Source organism: Emys orbicularis, chromosome 23 (genome assembly GCF_028017835.1).
Source record: "Emys orbicularis isolate rEmyOrb1 chromosome 23, rEmyOrb1.hap1, whole genome shotgun sequence".
In the NCBI taxonomy this organism is placed as follows: Eukaryota; Metazoa; Chordata; order Testudines; family Emydidae; genus Emys; species Emys orbicularis.
The window spans coordinates 7,180,455-7,193,605 of record NC_088705.1 but is presented as its reverse complement, the minus strand read 5'-3'; the positions used below and the strand labels follow the sequence as shown (position 1 = coordinate 7,193,605).

At 44.5% G+C, this 13,151-nt stretch overlaps 1 protein-coding gene across 2 annotated transcripts in view; it reads left to right on the top strand.

Moving 5' to 3' along the window:
• KPNA6 (karyopherin subunit alpha 6) overlaps nt 1-9,307 on the top strand; it is a 40,474-nt gene extending 31,167 nt beyond the window's left edge. For both annotated transcript variants that reach the window (XM_065421905.1, XM_065421904.1), the window contains 6 exons: nt 1,724-1,887; nt 2,852-2,930; nt 3,709-3,834; nt 4,458-4,585; nt 5,977-6,155; nt 7,809-9,307. In XM_065421905.1, the coding sequence (XP_065277977.1) occupies nt 1,724-1,887; nt 2,852-2,930; nt 3,709-3,834; nt 4,458-4,585; nt 5,977-6,155; nt 7,809-7,996 (864 nt within the window). In that variant the 3' untranslated portion in view covers nt 7,997-9,307. The remainder of the gene's footprint in view (nt 1-1,723; nt 1,888-2,851; nt 2,931-3,708; nt 3,835-4,457; nt 4,586-5,976; nt 6,156-7,808) is intronic.
• Nucleotides 9,308-13,151: the final 3,844 nt, after the last annotated feature.

Genomic DNA, 13,151 nt, shown 5'->3' with positions numbered 1-13,151 from the left:
TACCTCTAGAGGTCGTCAGAAACATTCAGACTAACCATTTGTTGGCGTTTGCTGATCTGTCTAAACATCTGATGGAGATGGATGAAGTTCTGCTGGGAATAAGGCAGGGGCCTGATGGGACACGGGCTGCTAGGCAGCTTTTGAAACCTGCCTGTTTCCTGCTAGCTTTCCATCCCTGGGCTCCTTGGCAGTCCACTTGCTGGACTGCCTCTGAGTCAGAGACCCCAAGGTCTAGACCAGGGGTGGGCAAACTTTTTGGACCGAGGGCCACATCTGGGTATAGAAATTGTATGGCAGGCCATGAATGCTCACAAAATTGGGTTTGGGGCACGGAGGGTGGGTGGCTCTGGGTGGCGCTTACCTCAAATGGCTCCCGGAAGCCGTGACGTGTCCCCCTCCCCCACCCCAGATCCTATGCGGAGGTGTGGCTGGGTGGCTCTGCTACGCACTGCCCTGTCGACAGGCACCGCCCTTGCAGCTCCCATTGGCCATGATTCCCGGGCAATGGGAACTGCGGGGTGGTGCTTGGGGCGGGGGCAGCATGCGGAGCCCCCTGGCTGCCCCTATGCATAGGAGCCAGAGGGGGGCTATGCTGCTGCTTCTGGGAGCCATGCGGAGCGGCCCCCGACCCTGCTCCCTGGCTGGAGCGCAGCAAGCCCCAGACCCCACTCCACAACGGGAGCTTGAGGGCCAGATTAAAATGGCTCAGGGGCCGGATCCAGCCTGCGGGCCATAGTTTGCCCACCCCTGGTCTAGGCCATGCAGGCTGCCCCAGAGCTGGGGCTCCATTCTCTTCAGTGAGAACTCAAAACTTTGGAACAAACTGTGAACTTCAAAATATAGAACTCCTTCACAGCAGACTTACTTATTACCCAGGGAAGGCCTTCTCTTCTCCGCACCCCTTCCGTTTGGTGCCCCGTCCTCTTCAAAAAGATGGTCAGTAACAGCATGAACATTAAGCAGGACTGGAGGACCTTTACTCCCTATTTTGGTTGTTAACACTGTGTGGTTAAGGTCTGTTACTTGACAACTCCCTTGATAAGGCTGGAGAAGCTGCAATGATGTATAGTTAGAAATATGTGTAAGGCTGTGCACTGTTACATAGGTTAACCAAGTATGGTGGTGACTGTTTGGGTGGCTGTCTGTCGACAGTACTGGCTGTTCAAGATTATCAAAGGGGCAGGGAATGAGGTGGCTTTCTTACATGAGAAGAGTGCTTGTCATCCAAGCTGCAAACAGTCCAGCTGTTGCTCATTTTATAAAGAATGGTAAAAAGCTCATAACTGGATATTAGTTTTGGAGAGGGATGACCCCTTATATGCTGGGTTAGTGAGCGTTGGAGAGGCCCTGTTGTAACATGAATCTCCTTTGCTACAAGTTTTTGTGAACTATGTAGAAACCTGTGTATCCAAAACTACCCCCATTACATCAACAATTCTCAACACTTTGTCAGACAACTGGCCCCTGAACAATATATGTAAGGTCCTATGTAACAAATGTATGAATGGAAACTTTGGTTTCTGATGTTCTTTGGTGCTGTTAATCATGGTGGGTTTAGAAATCTAGGTGAGAACCCCACCCGCCCACAGGATGGCATCCAGTTCATCATTCACACACACAGACATTTGGCATAGCTTGCACACAAAGCTGCCTTGCCTCTTCTGAAGGAACCTTTTCTAAACTCTTTCTCTGGGGTGGGGGTGGTTGGTTATTCTTATTTTAGGTGTCTCCTTGCTTGCCGGTATTATCCCGATTATTATTCAGCAGTGACTCCGACTTGCTGGCAGATGCCTGCTGGGCACTCTCCTACCTATCAGATGGCCCCAATGAGAAAATCCAAGCAGTAATAGACTCCGGGGTGTGTCGGCGACTGGTAGAGCTGTTAATGTAAGTGTGTTGCCCTGCATAAGAGGCAAAGACCTTGGACCGAACAGCCCATGTGAATATGGGTTTGTCTTGTTAACCTTTGCTTATCAAGGTAAAGCTCACCACAGCACTAATGTTTTCAAATTGGTGCCCATTGGGCACAAAACTAAGGCTGCTTGTGTCAGAGGGATTATCTAGTATCCTTGGGTATATGGGAATATGTGACATGGGTTGTGTTGGTCTATCGGACGGGGGGGAAGTCTCTGTATAGTGCTGGAAGAGTAGCTGTAGTGCCTTATGCTAGGAAGAGCATGATACACCAAGACCATGCTGGTCCTGAGACTAGTCTAACCCATGAATGGGCAAAGGCTATGGTATTGATGCCAGACTAAGACCGTACACTCTGTGCTGCTCTACTGCTTTAAACCTCCTCTATGGAAGCTTAAAGTAATCTTTTGTTAGCTCTATTATAATGTTAGAAGAAAAGGATCAATAACCGAATAAGTACAGCACTTTCCAAATAAACTTGTCTCTTGTTGACACTCCTGTAATATTTATCCATTGAACAATCTGTAGAGTCATTGCTCTGTTTTAGATCTGTTGATGAGTTTGTGTGTTGTCTAATGCAGATGGCTTTCATTTGCATTGCATCTTGAGGGTTTGAAAAATAAATGCATTTTCAGGAGTGTTCTGGTTACTGTTAATTGGATGCCACAACAGTGAGGAGGGGCATGAAAGACTAAAGTTAGGAGTGATTTGAAGGTGACAGGAAGTGGTCCATGATGAAGCTTATGGTTGTAAGAGGACAAAGAATGTTCTTATGGTGACACAATCCTTGCTCTTTCAGTGACCGTCTTTGGTTTGGACACACGTTGCTGTGTGCTTCTGATGGTGGAATTTTAACTAAATGGGGGGTGAAGAGGGTGGAAGGATTCTGTTACAAAGGGCTTGGACTGATGTTTCTTTCCCTTCCTCTTTCTTGCAGGCACAATGATTATAAAGTAGCTTCCCCAGCTTTGCGAGCTGTAGGCAACATTGTGACGGGTGATGACATCCAGACCCAGGTGAGTGGGATGTGACTAGGTCTTCTCATATTCAGTGTTCGAGCAGGAGGGAGCGTTAAAAATGTCTCAGATAAAAACCCAGATCATCACTAAGAGGAGGGAGTAAAGTTCTCATGGCAGATCTGCGCTCAGATTTCTAGGCTTGCCACTAGAAGATGAAATCTAGCTTAGAACACCCACCCCTTAATCAAAACAGGAATGGCTCAACCTGCAGGGTTGCCCATAAGATGAATTGAGCCATGATGGCATGGCTCAAGATTTAGCTACAACAACAAAAGTCCCTTCTGTGTATTGGTGCTTGTGAACAATATAGTATATACAAATATCTCATTGTAGCCAGTGTTTGTGTAGGGAGACAAGTCTCAGGACTCCAGTCATTGAAATTTCTCATTTCCAGCATCCAAGAACTAGGGATGACATATTCTGCCTCTGCTGCCTCCTCCTCCTTGAGCTCTGCTACAACAGGAGATGAGGAGCAGGATGCAGTGGAGGGAGGCTTGTCTTCTGTCTGCCTCCTGAACCACACAGAGCGCATTCCTGGTAGAACACTTTGCAATTGGGATGTCTGATCCTACACATGCCTCTCTGAGATAGGAAAAGCATTCTCTTCCTGCTGCTGCCTAATGGAACACCTCATTCAGTGGCAGGAGTTTCTGGAAAATGTTGGAAGAAAATATTTTTCCCCATAAGAATCCAGTAAAGATGTGCTGAAAGTATCCACACTATGGAAGTGGAGGAAGGCGAATGGTGTCATCCTATCCTGTACTCTTCTCTTAAGGTGATCCTGAACTGCTCAGCTCTGCCTTGCCTGCTTCATTTATTAAGCAGCCCTAAAGAGTCTATCCGGAAGGAAGCTTGCTGGACCATTTCTAACATCACAGCTGGAAACAGGGCTCAGATACAGGTAAAGTTTCCAGAATCCTCGCCAGGCCCACCTGCAACACTCTTGGATCCATGGAGCACCATTAAAACAAAGCTTATGTGATTCTTAGTTGGTGTTTAAAGGCCACATTTTACACCCTGGACTTCCCTCTTTTCTCTGGTTATTTGCAGGCACAATTAGTCTCATTGTTCTACTTGACTGCCCCCACAACGATAGTTAGACATCTAAGTGACACTAACTGTGCCCACAAATGGTGCCTGGTCTGAAACATGCTCTAAATGTCTAATCACTGAGTGAGCTTGGGGAGATGGGGATTAATCTGCCTCTTCATTGTGGTTCCAAAGTTCAGATGTACACCTAGAATAATGCCTTTCAATCGGTGTACAGCATTGGATTGTAATTCTCCTTTCTAAGGGCCTAAATCCAAACAGATGCACACAGTGACCAAAGACTGATTTTGGTATTGGTGCAATAATAGGAGATTAAGTTCTTGGATAGTAAACTTAATCTTACACTTACAGGACATGGTAGGAGAAGCAGGTGAGGATCACTGAAAAGGTTATAGGTTTCGGTTCCCGGAGCCTGCTAGCTTTTTAGGAGTCGCTTGGCCTGTCCTAAATGCTGCTTCTCTCTTCTTCCTTCAGGCAGTCATAGATGCAAACATTTTCCCAGTGCTGATAGAAATCTTACAGAAAGCAGAATTCCGCACAAGGAAAGAGGCAGCCTGGGCCATCACGAATGCGACATCAGGAGGAACCCCAGAGCAGATCAGGTACGTTGAGAGGCTGTTTTTATGTGTACTTTGTCTCTGACTCCATGAAGCTATAGCAAATTTGTACAATCAGTTTGCCATCCGCATTTGTGGCTATCCATCCATCGACTCCTCTGGCTACCTTGGCCTTGAAAGAAGCTCCAAGACCTATTCAGAGATCCAGCATGTATTTATAGCTTTCTCTAGGCTCTAATTCTTTCAATGAAGAGACTACATTTTTGCTGTAAAGCCATTCGAGTAGGGATAAGTTACTGGTGCTGCTTCTGTATTCACCATCGAGACTTGCTGTTGAGAACCAGAAGAGTCCTTGTTCATTGTTCATAGTTCAGAGTCTGAGCTATAGATTAGTGTAACTGTTTTTTATATAACTATGCTACATTTGAGGTGTGTTTTTTAAACAGTATCTATTTAAAAATTTTGTGCCACACAAAGGATGCACTTACAAGTCTTTAGCATCTTGGCCATGCAGTCTAATTCTGGAAGTATCTGGTCTGCGTCATGTACCTGACATGCGTATGCTCACACTCTGGCTCTGATACAGTTCAAAACCCAGTGAAGCACTTTAATTTCCTAATCCATCAGTACTTGCACTTGGGTTTAAAACCCTTTCTGATTTGCTTCATTCAAAGTACATTTCTATGTCTTTAAAATTCTGTTAAGCGTGCATCTAATAGAAGCAGCAGCATTACAAGGTGCCCCTATAACTTTGCTAGTATTGTGTGCTTTACCCAGGAAAAATGTAATATGGACTCTATGCAGGTGAATTAGTGGTGTTAACTTTGTTTTTCTGCAGCCGGTGTAGGAAATGCACAAATAATTTTGCAAGTCTAAATTTAAACAGATGTTGGGTATAAATCTTTCACCGTATCAAAGAGTATAAATACCTGGCTAATTATAGGCTAAATAATTTAAAAATATGCTGCAAAATTTAAGACCCATGCAAATGTCTTTTTTTTTTTTTTTAAATTCCAGTGAAGTTTTTTGGTGGGATTTAAATAGTGCATGTGACTGTAAACAAGCGATACAGATGACTCCAGTTTCATAGTTTACTTTGTGTCGTTTAAGCAGCTTGGACAAACCAAACTAGAACGTCAAAACTTGCCTGCCTATAAAGTCAGGCACCTTAATAGATCTGGATTCTGACTTCAATGGGAGTTGAGTGCTAACACATTGTAAATAAGGGCCCTGGTTGTTAGAGGTTAAAGTGTTTAATTTAAACACCCGGCTTCGAGAGCTAATGGTGAAAAGGATGTTACCTGTTAGGCAATATTTAAAATACAAATTTCCTTAAACCTGTCAGTGTCCCTTTAAACGTAAATGCATGTCACAATGTTACTTAACCTTCCTTCTTGATAAATTGAATGTTTGTCTTCCCTGTGCCTTCTCTTCAGGTACTTGGTAAACCTAGGCTGTATCAAACCTCTATGTGACCTGCTGACTGTCATGGACTCCAAGATTGTTCAAGTGGCCCTGAATGGCCTGGAGAATATCCTGCGGCTCGGTGAGCAGGAGGCCAAGCAAAGTGGCACAGGCATCAACCCCTACTGCAGCCTCATTGAGGAAGCCTATGGTAAGTGGCTCTCACTGGCCTTGGAGGAAGTAATGCAGGATATGTGTTAGAGCAGAGGTTCTCAAACTGTGGTCCGTGGACCACCAGTGGTCCATGAGCTCCATTCAGGTGGTCCGCAGATAGTTCCCTCTCAGGTGCGTGCCTGGGCAGCCACACATGAGAGAATGAAGAGCCACCCACCTTACTATGGAGCCACGCAAGCGTGGCTCCACTGATTAGGTGTCTGGACCCTGAAGAGGACGCACATGTAAGGTGAGGTGGTGGCCTTGGGGGGAAGAGGGGGTAGGTGGGAAGGGGCAGTGGGGTGAGGCAAATTTGGGACATAAAGGGCTGTGGTGGCCAGAGAGAGCACACTTTCCCCAGCTCCAGGGCTGCAGCTGCTGGGGAGAGACCCCCCCTCCTTCCCAGCCTCAGCTCTGTGGTGGGGGAGACCCCCCCCCCTCCTTCCCAGCCCCAGCTCGGGGGCTGCCATGGCAGGGGAGAGGGCACATCCATTGCCTTAGAAAGGTAAGACTACTGATATTAAAATATGAGTTGTGTGCTTTTATTTGTAGAACAAAAAATGTTTAAGGTTTTTTAATACTGCGTTTTTATCCAAAGCGCTTTACAATAGTTAGCGAACGGTACAAACAACATTTGGAAAGATCATTAAGTGATCTGCCAAGACCCTCCGCAATTTTCAAGTGGTCCATGGGGGGAAAGTTTGAGAACCACTGTGTTAGAGGCTGCTTACGCTCTATTGCTGAAAGTGTTGGTCCACTTCCTCTAAACTTCAAATGGGTATGAGATGAGGGATGCTAGAAGTTCTGGATTAACTGCTGTTTTACCCCAATAGTTAGTCTGTATAAGCACACGCTCTGTGGCTTGTTGCATTCTGTGATTACGGGTAGCTAGGATGAGTACCAGGGAAGGTATAAGTGCCAAATGGATTCCTTGGACCAGAAGTCGCTTGCATCCAAGATGCTGGAGGTGATTGAAGATAAAGTTGGGGCTCTCACAAATTGGCATCATTGATGTCCCAAGTTAGGGCTGCCCGTCAGGAAAACGAATGACAATTCCGTAATTTTCTTTTAGGTACTAACAAGACACCTGCATAAAAATCACTCTTTTTATAGGGCCCAAAGGTGTGCTAGTCACTTAATGAAAAACAAGAGAAGCACAGTTCCTACCCTGGAGAGATCACAGTCTAGTCTTGTCACTTCACTTCTCTTCCCACTTCCTCCTATGTCTCTCCAGAATGTGAGCTCTTTGGGGCAAGAACCTGTCTTCCTTTTTAGTCTGAAGTGCCTCATGCACTGTTGGTGCTCTGTAAATGATCTGGCCTGTGAGACTTCTGATTTGTGGTGTATCCTCCAAATAGGAACAACTCCTCATCTTACTAAGTTTTAATTGGACCCTTTAAACATGGGCTGGGAGAGAGATTCAATCCAAAAGCTCTTCTGGAGTAATGGAGCGTGTGTGTGTGTGTGTGTGGGGGGGGGGGTTGTTGTTGTTGTTGTTGTTTTAGATATTCTAACTCTGGGCAAAATGCAAGCTGAACAAATGGTGGTCTTGTGGCCCCAAACAGTTGAAAGGGTGAAGGATGGATGGGGGCTGGGAATAGTATGGATGTTCTGATCAGTCTTGCCACATTCCATTTTTCTCTTTCCTAAGGCTTGGATAAAATAGAGTTCCTGCAGAGCCATGAGAACCAGGAAATCTACCAGAAGGCCTTTGATTTGATTGAGCACTACTTTGGAGTAGAGGATGATGACTCCAACCTGGCTCCCCAGGTAGACGAGAACCAGCAGCAATTCATCTTCCAGCAGCCTGAGGCCCCTATGGAAGGCTTCCAGCTATAATGTGTTCAGATGGGGAAGAACACCACAAACTTGCCAGAAATCAACTGGGAGCAGCCAGAATTCTAGTCCCATTTCCCCCCTCCTTACAAACGGAAGGCGCAAACACCCACGCCAACCCATTAGGAAACAGTTCCTCCTTCGAGAACAGCTAGAAGCAATGCTTTGCTCTCATGGAAAGAAGGGGATTTTATTTTTTACACTTTTTTTTTTTTTTTTTTTTTTTTGCTGCTGCATACATGTCTCTAAAGCAGGCACCAAGGTGGAGGAAGGACACGGAGGTAACAAATTGCACCTCTTGTTTTAATTTGTGGTGATCTTTCACAAATATTGTGTCACTTGTTACCTCGGGTACTTAAATGAAATTTCAGTGGGGGGGGGCGGGGAACACAAATCAAAAGTTAAGCATTCTCTTCTCTGACAACATTAATCCTGGAAGCTAGGGTTGATCTATTTAATTTTTTTTTGCACATCTTACTCTTTGTTAAAGACTCTAATCTGCCAAGAGCAAAGTTTAGCCCCTCACCTTTTCACAGCTCTCCTTCAGTGGACCGCGCCATTGGACATGGGCCAAGTTCCCCTTGAAACATACTGTAAATGGACAAAGGAGAAGTGGGAAGACTTTTCCTGGGGAGGGATTTTTTCCCTTTGTTTAAATTTTTTTTTCTTTAAGAACTGTTATTGGTATTTAAAAAAAAAAAAGAGGCAACAAAACCCCAAAGATGGTAATTGTGAAGAGGTGGGGAGATGTTTTGGTGGTCTTTGAAAAGAGGAAGCACAGCTGCCATTGCACGGGCTTCACTTGCATTGCTACTGATTGAAGTCACAGAACTGTTGAAATGGTGAAACCCATCTTCATCTTTACTTGAAATTTTTTTCATGAAAACGTGTATTAAGATTTGGTTTTTTTTTTCTGAATGGATGGGGTGGGGGTGGATTGTTTATTTTATGGGGTGGGGAGGAAGGAGGGCATAGCTACACTTGACAGGAGCATTGTGTGCAGTGTTAACTCCAGTAGCAAAGGGCCTGAGTTTTCAGGATTACTTTCTGCTCACAGTTGGATCATGTACATTTTACTTCAAAAGGAAGAGTCAAAGCTCTGTATTTTTTATATATTATATATAGGTAGATATTTGTCTAATTGGCTTCAGAGAAAAATATATATGAAATTTCTGTAATTTATGTAAATAGAATACTGTGAGGCAGGTACACCTGGAAATGATGGTCTATGAACTCACTCACTGGTTGTCCTGCTTCTTTTCCTCTGTTTACTCACGTACTGTACAAGCAAACATAGATTTGTCTTAAACTCCTTTTCCGGATTGAGTTTACTTAGCCAAGAGTGATGATAAACACAATAGGCTATGGAAAACCCAAACAATTTTGGGATTTGAGGGAAGGGGATGGGGGAAATGTGGTTCACCAAGGTGTCTAATAGACTCGCTGTGTGCATCCCCCTCCCTGTTCTTGCTGTCCTAAGCAAGTGCAAGTTTGGAAGCCTTTGGGACTGGGAATTTCAAGAGGGTAAGAAACAAAGCATGGTGCCAGTTGTTGTATGAAATCAAGAAATCCAATTTCACAAGTCCTTCACGTTTAAAAAAAATAATAATAAACAACATCTGTGCATTTGACTGGTGGCTAGCTGTGGCTAGAGTGATCTCTAAATGTGTAAACTTTCTTTATCACTTGCTGCAGTACAAATTTGGGGTGGATTATTTAATATTAGCTAGAGCCTTGTGGCTCATGTGTGACAGCTTAGCCATGGTGTACTGGAGTGCTGTGCTATTGCAGGATCTGGAGAAGCCTACCAGGGAGCTTGGACGTTAAAATTGGAACCTTTGTTTATCTGTGAAGAATGAAACTGAATATTGTATTTTAAAAATGTATTAAGGTTTGCGAGTTAACTCGACAAGCCACTTACATTAGCCCAGTGGCTCACTCACATGCCTCTGGCTAGTGTGCATCCCCTCCCTGTTCTCTTTAAACAGAGTGGGGAGAAATGCTTTTGTCCGTCCTCTAAAGCAGTGGTTCTCAAACTAGGGCTGCCGCTTGTTCAGGGAAAGCCCCTGGCAGGCCGGGCCGGTTTGTTTACCTGCTGCATCCGCAGGTTCGTCTGATCGCGGCTCCAGGCCAATGGGGGCTGCAGGAAGGGTGGCCAGCATGTCCCTCAGCCCATGCCGCTTCCTGCAGCCCCCATTGGCCTGGAACAGCGAACTGCGGTCAGTGGGAGCTGCGATCGGCCGAACCTGCAGACGTGGCAGGTAAACAAACCGGCCCGACCCGCCAGGGGCTTTCCCTAAACGAGTGGCGGCCCTAGTTTGAGAACCACTGCTCTAAAGCTTGGGTTAGCTGCTAAGAAGGCTTTTGTATTGAGGCTTTTATGAAAGAAAGGTTCATTGTGTAGTTCAATGTAATATGTATTGGGGTAGCTTGTTAAAGGAGAGCATGCAAATTAAAATCTCTTCTAATGGATCCTTATGCAGTTGATGGAAGATGAAGAAATAAGAGATCTGGATTTATATTCAAATTCAAGCCTTAAGCAGAAGGCTAAGTCTCAAATACCATCAGTATGATGGCAGAGTATATTCCCAGATTCTGGGATGATCCAGGGGTCAGCCTACCTACAATCTAACTGGTCCAGTCTCATTCAAGAGTCTTGCTTGCCTCAAGAGATTTTTTTTTTTTTTCCCCCCATTAAAAATATCAGTGAGCAACTGAGGGTTAAGTGAAACTTACACACATTGGGTGTTCTATCTTTCTCCTAATCTTTTTTTTTTGTAGTGGGGGGGCGCGTGGGTTGCTGCTATTTTTCCTTCTGCTTGTAGGCCTTTCAGCACTAGCATCAATGAGGGGTTTCCCATGGCCATGCATAAGGTACTTTGGGTTCTAGGACGTACCCTAAAGCTCGGTTGTTGCACTGACACCTTTCCCTCACCTCTTCTCTTCCTGTATCTGCAAATAATCCAGCAGTGGATTTGGAAGAGAATTAGATGCTGTAGCAAACTGCTTTGCCAGGGATCATTGAAACTAAAAAATGCTGCCCTGAATTGATGTATAAGCAGGCACCCACTTTGTGGAGAGTAGGAAGAGAATGTGGATGGGTAAAAAGGATTGTTCTCCTGCATGGCTGTTTGGGAGACCTTCAGGGGCTGGATGTGGTAGCCAGGCTGCCTGAAAGCCTGCAGGTGGGGTGGGCTAAATCTGCAGAATCAAGCTGTTTATCAGTAGAAAATAACCAGTTTGTTGAATAGGAACTGTTATCAAGTGAAGAAGGGCTTCAGAGGAACAAAATTCATATGATCTGTTTCATGGAGACAGTGAAATTCACTATGGAATTGAACAGTTCTCCAATCAATAAAACCTTATTTTAAGCTTAGGGTAAACATATTCAGTGTCTAATTTTTTTAACCAACTAGTCTCTGGATATTCATATTGTATTTGAAATTGGATCTACAGCCAAGGGAAGTTAACAACTTTGAAACCCAGAACTGGAGAAGACTTGTGTGGGACTCTCCTGTTTCCCTCCTCCTCAGCTCTCTGTCTCCCATCAGGCTTAGTCTGGTATCTGGTCAATACTGAGCCCCATCTTGCTTTTATTCTTCCAAAAAGGCTCCCTCTTTGGCAAATGAAAAGCAGTAATGTATCCCTTCCATAGACAGGTTCTATGTGGAAGGCCTTATGAGGTATGTTCCAAAGCCATCTGTGACCCCATGGTCCCTTAACTCATGAGGGAGACATTCTTGGAGCTGCTATTCCACCAGTCGGCTATCTAAGGTGTTATATGAACCAGAGTACTATATTAGGTCTGTGGTGAAGAGAACATATCCTTCCAGGATAGAGCCTGGTACCTCCATGGCTTTAGGACTGCATCTCTATAGCAAAAAGGTAACCAAACTAGGTAAGATCTTGATTCATCCACAATCTTAGTCTTCTGATGTAAATCACTTAAAAACCACGGTTTTGTGTGTTCTATGCATTACCTCAGGACCATGCAAAAGAAATGAAGCTCTTCACTCCATTAGAGCTTCTTCCATTCATTGCAGCATGAAGAGGCATTTGGATCTGCTTTGCAAGATCGCTTTTTTTTTTTAAATGAGACTTTCGGCTCCTGAAATAAGATTGAAGTGAAATGATGTAGAACTACCTAACAAACTTGTGGCAAAAGCTGCAGAGGTAGTAAGGATGGCTTTTTGTTTAGAGTGGTCCTACTATCTTCCTGCTGTGAGGAAGCTTGCTTCTTTCCTTGATAGTGAGAGCCATTCCTACACACAGCCGTGAACTATTGTCTGAATTACAACTCAAACCTTCCCTTAGCAACCACAGAAACGAATACTTAGGCCCAAGCCATGTGTTGAGGTATTGCTCCTTCTTATAATTAGCTTGACAGCTTTTCACAGAAAATGGTGGATAATTGGTTTACCAAAAAAAACTTGCACCCTGCCCTTCTCTTCTCCTCCCCCCCTCACCCCCCCAACAAAAAAACCCCAAAACAAATCTTAAGGGCATCACTTCCTGCTGTCTTCTGAATCTGAACTTTACGACTGGTATTAGGGAACAAGTTTTTGGCTTTTGGAAAGCTGCTCTTGCAGAGTGCAGGAGAATCCATGCTGATGTCAACCTTGTTGAATTTATGCTAAATGTCTGTAGATAAGCTCTCTCCAGAACCTCCACAAATGCTGTTCTGGGGTGTCGCTTGGTTTTTAACACACCTTCATTTTCCTCCCTCCCCCCACATTTAAGCTACTTCTATTTTTTCTCAGCTCTCACAAGTGCCATTTAGATCTACAAGAGATGTTGAAATGTAAGCATTCATCTTATAGGTCGACTTCTGTTTTGAATATTACTGTTTTGTTAAACAATGTATGGCCTTTTTTTCTATTAGTATTGCACTGCATACAGTAGTTGCACTACAGACTCTACCAACCCATTCAGTTAACCTCAGTGCTACTTTTGTGCTGTCAGCAACTTGGGCATCATAAATCCCCTAGGTCTGGTGTCTACTTCATACACTTATCTTCTGGGACCACCATCTCTTAGCCGCCAAAGTGTTTTGGGAGCACCTATTTTATTTCCTGCATACTATATTGCTCAGTAATTGTGCACATCTAGCATACCTCCAAGTGTGGCATACCCAGTGGATGCTAGCTATAAAAACTAG